This window comes from Salvelinus fontinalis, chromosome 5 (assembly GCF_029448725.1).
Source record: "Salvelinus fontinalis isolate EN_2023a chromosome 5, ASM2944872v1, whole genome shotgun sequence".
In the NCBI taxonomy this organism is placed as follows: domain Eukaryota; kingdom Metazoa; phylum Chordata; class Actinopteri; order Salmoniformes; family Salmonidae; genus Salvelinus; species Salvelinus fontinalis.
The window spans coordinates 51,876,728-51,884,729 of NC_074669.1; the positions used below are offsets into that span (position 1 = coordinate 51,876,728).

Sequence of the window (8,002 nt, forward strand, 5' to 3'; positions counted from 1 at the left end):
GAGAGCAAGTGAGAGGGAACACAATGCAGCGCTTGATGGATTGGAAGTCTCTGGTGGCCTGGGGCCAAATGAGTTTCCTCCCACCAGCATGACAATTTAAATTAGGCTGTTTACGTCGAGCCTCGGCCTAGTTTTTACCACGTCAGGAGCTGGGGCGGGGCCCACTCAATCACAACACACTGACTTGCATGTCAACACACTCCGCTGTGTGTGGCCCTCTGGGACTGCAGAGAAAACTAGATGGCACTAGAGAGCAGAAGATTTATAAACCTCACAGGGGTTGAATGCACCCCTCCAGTAGGTGACCGTGAGAAGGAAGCACAGTCCCTCTCCCCCTTCACTCCTATGTGTGAGTCCCTTCCCAACCCTGTAGGACCAGAGTGTACCAAAATAGAACTGCCAGCCCCACTGTAAATAATTAAGTAGCAACGAACACGCCACGCCGCCCCCACTTACTTCTGAGTCATGGGCAGAAGCTCTAGGTGTGCGTCCCAAATGGCACCCTATTCCCTCTTTAGTGCTCTACTTTTGCACTCCATTCCCTGTTTAGGGGTGCATACATTTTGCACCCTATTCCCTATTTTAGTGCACTATATAGTGCCATTTGGGACGCACACCCTAGTCTAGGCCCCATCAGCCTACTGTACTGTCTCGCGCTGTCGTCTCGCTGTCTGTTCCGTTAACAATGCATAGCGCAGAGCATCCTTATTCAGTAGGGCTGAACATGTAGGGATGGTAGATGGCTGCAGATAGAAATGGAACACACAGAACAGGTAGACAGAACACACACATTAGATATTTTTTTTTTATACAGTTACTGAGCTATTTCTAGGTGCTATGCGGCACAGTCTGCCCTGTGGAATAAGCCCCCTGGTCTCCCAGTGCAAGCACTTTGTGAGCAGTCAGAAATAGAATAGCTGGATCAGTTGCAGCAGTCAAAGAGCTGAACTGAGAGGGCTAGTGTTTTATAGAGACAACACTAGAAACACCCACACGGGTACACTTATAGTCTAGCCGATGTTAGTGTCACCCACATTTGCAAGTGTTGACTTAAGCCTAAGGGTTGGGTCAGTAACTAAAAGGTTGCTGGTTTGACTCCCTGAGCCGACTAGGTGAACAATCTGTCGATGTGCCCTTTGGGCAAGGCACTTAACCCTAATTGCCCCTGTAATTTGTACGGATAAGAGTGTCTGCTAAATTACCTTAAAAATGAACAATCTTGTCTCTCTCTATCCCCCCCTCTCTCCCTGTTCTTCTCCCTCTCCCCTCTCACCCTGTTCTCCCCCACCCCTCGTTCTCCCCCCGCTCTCTCCGTTCTCTCCCTGTCTCCCCCTCGCTCTCTCCCTGACTCGCTCTCTCTCCGTTCTCCCTCTCTCTCCCTGTCTCCCCTTCGCTCTCTCCCTGTCTCCCCTTCGCTCTCTCCCTGTCCTTCTCCCTCGCTCTCTCCCTGTCCTTCTCCCTCGCTCTCTCCCTGTCCTTCTCCCTCGCTCTCTCCCTGTCCTTCTCCCTCGCTCTCTCCCTGTCCTTCTCCCTCGCTCTCTCCCTGTCCTTCTCCCTCGCTTTCTCCCTGTCCTTCTCCCTCTCCTTCTCCCTCGCTCTCTCCCTGTCCTTCTCCCTCGCTCTCTCCCTGTCCTTCTCCCTCGCTCTCTCCCTGTCTCCCCCTCGCTCTCTCCCTGTCCTTTTCCCTCTGTCTCTCTCGCTCTACCAGGTGCCTCATTAAGTGGCTGGAGGTGAGGAAGGTGTGCCCGCTGTGCAACATGCCCGTCCTGCAGCTTGCCCAGCAGGCGGGCAACACCATCGACGTTACCGTCACTGTGCCCATACAGCAGCCCCTGCCAGGCATGGAAAACCTGGTGTAGCGCAGACTGCAGTGCGCACACACACACACCTGTACACATATACCTCGATCACACCGGCAGCGTCATTGCATTTTTGGTACACCAGAAGTACATTCATTTCCAATGGAACGCTGTGTTTGCCTCGCATCATCGGACGTATGCATCAAATTCTTTGCGTAGACAGCTTGACGGAAATGGTAGAAGAAGGTGAATGTTGAACTTTTGTTGCACACATATCCAGATGATGCCGCGTACCATTTTGCGCCATGCCGCTGCAGGTGTGATCGAGGCGTTTATATGTGATTTAAAAAGACAGGGCAGACATTGGAGAAACGCAACAGTTTTCCGATGCGGACAGAGACTCACGGTGACGAGGAAGTGAATCTGCTGCGTCTCCTCTCATCTCTCTGCCTCGGTGGATTCCCGTAAGGGTTTTTTATAATAACGGTTCTTTACTGACCATCTCTTTTTTTTCTCTTTTCCTTTTGGACACAGCCGTGGTCACTATTCTGACCGTTTCACAACCAAAGCACTTTTCTGGGGACACCAGCGCGTGACGAGCAAGAGGCACGAAAACCAACAACTACAACACGTTGAAATGAAAATGGCGTCATCGTTTAGGTTTTTTTTTAACGACTAAACCTTAGTATTTTTTTTCTTTTTCTACAAGCACTTTAAAAATTGAATGCTTGTGAGGAGGTTGTAGTAGCAACAAGGTTATATTTTATTATTTCAATTAACTTTTTTTGTGTGTACATACAGAGCCACGTAATGAATTTTTTTTTGTTGAGTGGATACTTTTTTGGCGGGGAGGGAGCATAATATCTTAAAGGGACAGTAGCCTCCAAATGAAATAACGTCAAGATACTCGTGGGAAGCTCAAGGAACCGTGGAATCCGTGGCCTGATCCACCCTCTCTCACACACACAAAAGTGGATATTGGAGGGGAATGTATGTATGTGAAGGGAGGATCACCCCAACCTCAGTACTTGGTGTCTAAACAACTTAATGTGAATTAAGAGAGGATGGGTGTGAATGTGGAGTTGTGACCCGAATGTGATTCAGCGGTGTGCATCGGACTCTGCGTCCCCTCTTGCCTATGAAGGTTGTACAGTTTGTTACTCACTGCACACGTCAGTGTCGGCGTTCCCAAATGGCACCCTATTCTCTAAAAAGTGCACTATTTAGGGAATAGGGTGCCATTTGGGACACCGCCTGTGTGTGTGTGTTACAAAAAGGCTATGTGGCCACTGTCACGGTCTGCATCTGTAATTTCAGAAATAGCCAATAGTTACTATTCTGTTGGGGGGGGGGGGGATGTGAACTAATTGTTAAAACGCAACAATGCCGAGTTCGTATTCTCATTGAAATATTTTTCACAATGGGGTTTTATGAGGGTCAAATCAAATTAAAATAGTAGTATTCTCTAGTGTAAACATAGAGCCCCCTGTGTGTGTGTCCCCCCACACACACACAGACCCGACACAAACTGTTGAGGGGTCCTGGCCTCTGTCACTTCCTGTGGACTGGCGATCAGGAAGTAAGAGAAACCCAACACCCAGAGCCCATGGCACCCCTAGAGCCAACATCCAATCAGATGCCTCCGGTACTGTTACATAAGAGAAGACTGAGCCCCTCCCGAGCCCACAGTGCTCCCAAAGCATTACTCATTCAGCTTGTGGCAACAGAGCGCTATGAAAACGTATAGCTGGAAGATTCCTCTTTTGGTTTTATTACAGTTAAAAATACATCCCTCTCTTGCCGTCCTCAGGTTTGAGTTTGAATGAGGTTTAGCCTGATTGAAGTCTAAAACAAATAGCCCAATCTACATACTACATAGTCAACAAGAGTACTTCATATAATGCCAAGATGATTATATTCCATATTGTCTCCGATGTGATCATGTCTAGAATCATATATTCTATACGCTAATCTTTACGAAACCTAGAACAAACACTGGTCCACTGAGGCAGTGGTTCTTAAATTTTTCCAGCTCGAGAACCAAATGTAGAAATTGACTATCCTCCCCTGAACCAAAAGGTCCTCCAACAACCCAAACGAAGAATAAATAGTGCGTGATTATAGATCTTTTCCCACAACCCACCTCTGACCTGCCCAGGGCCCCAACCCATACAGTCGTTTAAGAAACCCGGAACTAAGGCATTGTTGCATTTTGACTGCTATACATAAATGTATAAAACCAGACAAATTTGCTCAATTCATTTTATTTCCATTTTGTTTTTATCCAAACAATGATGGTAGTGAACACTACAGGGTGACATAGCACTGCCTTGGCGCGTGAAAGGCTTGTTGAAATCGATCAAGTTGTGACGCTACGCAAACTAAGCAACAAACCTTCTCTTGTTTGCGAGCCGTTACCGATGTAGCATTACATATGGCAGAAAAACGCATGGTCTTTTACTCAGCACTGAAAGAGCAGGACCACCCGCGCTTTCACTTCCTTCTCAATTCAGTCAACGACTCTAAGCTGCTTCTGGGATTAGTAATTACTTAACGCTATTTAGCTTTAGCTTAGCGTTGAGCTAATTAGGCTATGGGGGATATAGGCTAATTATCTAGTTCAAATTCTGGCAGCACTCAGCATATCGGTCAACACACATACGTACGTATCCAGTAGATGTCATTGAGCTGGTATAGGCCCTGGTTAGCAGTCGGAGAGAACAGCAGGCTCATTCTAGCTCTTTCCCCAATCGCTCTCTCCACACTGGTATATATATGCACACACTAACCCCTCTACCCTCGTGCTTTGTGGCATCACTGAAGTAAAAGTGCTGTGTGATAGTTTGGAACAGAGGGGAAACAGTGTCCCATAGGTCATGGGTCAGCTTGTGGCAAAGGTCACAGACTAGATCTAGGTGATTGGTCAAAATAATGGCGTTAAATGCAACTTTATTTATAAGAAAGCCTGGGCTGTTCTAACAGGGTTGATTCGGTTCTTCCCTCTTAAGTGTTTGTGCTTTTTCAGTGCTGAGCATCAGGCCCAGCTCTAGAACCACTGCGCTTGTGTCTCCTAAAAATAGAATGGTATTCTTAGAATTCTAGGTGTTACGAACACCAAGTCGTTAACGAAATGTACTGTGTCCACTGGCTTTACCTTCGTACAACAACAGAGGGGAATGTTAGCCTACTGTAGCTAGTAGGTGAAAAGAATAGTGGGACATTATTTCTTGCCAATATCAGAAACAATGTCTCCCTCCCGCCCCCGCCCAATAATATCTATTGTATTTGAGGGAGGAGGATGACAATTGTGACTATTGTAATTTGTTTTTAAACTTGTGCTTTACTTACGATGTGTGTTCATTTTGGCTATTTGTTTGATGAGACACCAGTCTGTGGTTGAATGTGGAATGAGAAAAACCATAACCTTTTTATTGAAGGCGCCCGGCGTTGCTTGTATGTGCGGGTTGCTTCGGTACCCGTTTGCCTCTTCTTGGTTCTTCTTTGTGGCTACACACAAAAAATTAGCTACACAGGAACCAATGGAGGTGTCACCCTTTCTGTATATAACTCACCTCTTTGTACAAAGAGACTTCAACTCTGATATTAATCTCAGAACTCCAAAGTTTGACCGGTCCGAAGTTTATTTTTTGACAACTAGCCCCACCACTTTCTTATTCCCTTAAGACTCCTATATTGTAACAGATAGCCAAGAAGAACACAGCAAGTCTTGACGCTTCATCCTCTGCTATGTGTGGTTGTCTCTGAATTGACGGTTTAGAGGGAGTTTTAACGATAGGACCGGGTGGGGAGGAGATCGATAATGTGAAAGCATCCGATGAAATGGCGGCTTGCACATGCAACCGATTTCACCATTTTGTAATTGTACATAGAGAGTAGTAGTGTTGGTAGGAAGACATACTGCATAAACACTTTTTACTGTGAGGGGGTGTGCATTGTGCACCTGTTAGGTTCTAATTCTGAGTTTTTAAAAAAAACTGACATTATGAAAGCTTAACCAAGTTTATTCTTCCCAGAGGATCAATACAGCTGTGTTCAGACAAATACATGCTTTCACCAACACAAGTATATATACTCGAATTTAGGCACTCCTTCTCTCCAATCCTTACATCTTTTATGGTTCGACAGGAAGACGAAGTGATAGGGTAATAAATCATAATTTCTCCCTTAAGAGGATCTGACCTGACCTCAACCCCCTTGATGCCTAAATCCAAAGATCTTCACCTGTGACTTCCTCCCATCCACCCAGCACATTCCAAAGCCACCTGGCTCCTTCACTTCTGATGTAAAACCCAGTCTCTAGGATAGCAATGTTCCAAGTTTAACCCAGAATCCAACAACGAACAGTTGAGGATAATTCTTCCATCGAAAACACTGCATCTGAGCACTTTAAACTGCCATTTGCCCATCTGAGAATTGCAACAATTCCAGACATTTTGTAATGCTTTCTTTCAAATGAGAGTTGAAGGTCAGAAGAGAACTCTTATCTATTATACCCCATCATTTCTTCCTGTGTAACTCCCTAATCCTTCCCCCACGCTTCTCGGACCAGACTACATGGTTCTAGGTTCTCTCCGAGTCCTGGAAAGCATGTAGCCACAGTCAAGTGCCACAACAGCAGGCAGTTAGAGGCCCTTCTGCGAGAGGAAGGAATCATGTGTATATTCATAGTGAATAATCACCTATCGTCTACTAAGGTACCAGGCCAAATCTATTTGAAAAACATTGCGAGTTTGGACGGTTGATGAATTTAGTGATGACTCACCCCACCATAACCTCCATTGATGTCAGCACTGTTCCAGAGAACGCCAGGCTATTGGGCTGTAAATATTGAAGGACTACGATGTACTTGCTTCAATATCATGAATTACTGAGAGGAGAGTGAGGCTCTTTGTCACGACAGCAACCAAAATGCGTAATAACGGGCCCCTTATCGTGTATCCTTTCTATAAGGTGCTTTTATCTCAGAAAGTATACCCAGAGACGGAGAAAGTGGGACATCCCACTCCTTAATTTGTGTTTCAATGGAAGCCAATGAACTAAGTAGACCAGACTAAGCTGCGATCACATTGGTCTCTATAGTAGAGCCACTCCCTTAAGTATAACTTTTTTTAATGGTAAATGGCCTGAGTGAACCATTTAAAAAAATTATAATAATAACATCTTTGGTATACCTGGCTGTTGGCAGCCATTTTGTGTGCCAGACCTCAAGGTCAACGCTGTGTAATTGGTCACTTGGGTCTCCATAACACGTGTCACTGCCTCACTGAAAACTCTCAATGTTGTGTATGGTGTCTATTTATTCAATGTATAGCTCTTGTAGTGCACCCCCCCCCCCCCCCCCCCCCCCCCCCCCCTTCTCTCCCTTCCTCAAGTACATCCCCCGTCTCACCCCTAACCCACTTTATCCCAACCTCCCACTATGTCCAATAGCCACCACATTCTTCAATGGGTCAACCTACCCCACCCTGTGATAACCTCTCCCACCCATCTTACCCCAACCTCCCGCTTCATCCACTAGCCCACACTTTCTTCCCTTGATTGGTGAACCTACCCCCCATGGGCCTACCCATCCTACCCTGAGAAATATAACATTGTTTATAAAATTAAGAATTCTGCAGCAGAATATTTTTGGAGAAATTTGCTGTACAGTATTTGTAAGCTCTATTTTTGTATATTTAATTGCCATTTGAGGAAAAAAATTATGAATGCATTTCTTTTGCTAATTCTGTTTTATTCATTTAAAAAAAATAGTTGCATGTGACTGACTTGAACTGTAAATAAAATTACCACGTTTTGGAAATAATGACTGCCTGCTATGCTTTATTAGTAAAGTTCCTTTACATGGTTGTAGCAGCATAAATGGAGTTAGTTCTGAAGGATTCATTGCCATAGAAATTTACCTGGCTAAAAGGTGAGCCACTTCCATGGTACCGGTTATCCCGAGTTGAACTCAGTTGACCAAAGATGCCTCAAACTTGATTTGTAGTATTGGGCTCTTGTATGACATACCAATGTTGGAAATGTATTCAAGTGGCTGATCAAGACTCTTGGCTCGCACACTGCATCACTAGTTGCATAACACCAACTTTTACAGATGCAGACCCGCCACAAAGAGCAGTTTACTCAGGCCGTTTACGATTGGACAATTTTTTCAAGGTTCCTGTCTGCCAGTGGGTGTTCTC

At 45.4% G+C, this 8,002-nt stretch overlaps 1 protein-coding gene across 4 annotated transcripts in view; it reads left to right on the forward strand.

The window, feature by feature from the left end:
• The window catches only part of LOC129855802 (RING finger protein 24-like), a 62,914-nt gene extending 55,291 nt beyond the window's left edge, over positions 1-7,623 (forward strand). For all 4 annotated transcript variants that reach the window (XM_055923828.1, XM_055923827.1, XM_055923829.1 and 1 more), the window contains exon 6: positions 1,709-7,623. In XM_055923828.1, coding sequence (XP_055779803.1) covers positions 1,709-1,859 — 151 coding nt within the window. In that variant the 3' untranslated portion in view covers positions 1,860-7,623. The remainder of the gene's footprint in view (positions 1-1,708) is intronic.
• The last annotated feature ends 379 nt before the right edge of the window (positions 7,624-8,002 follow it).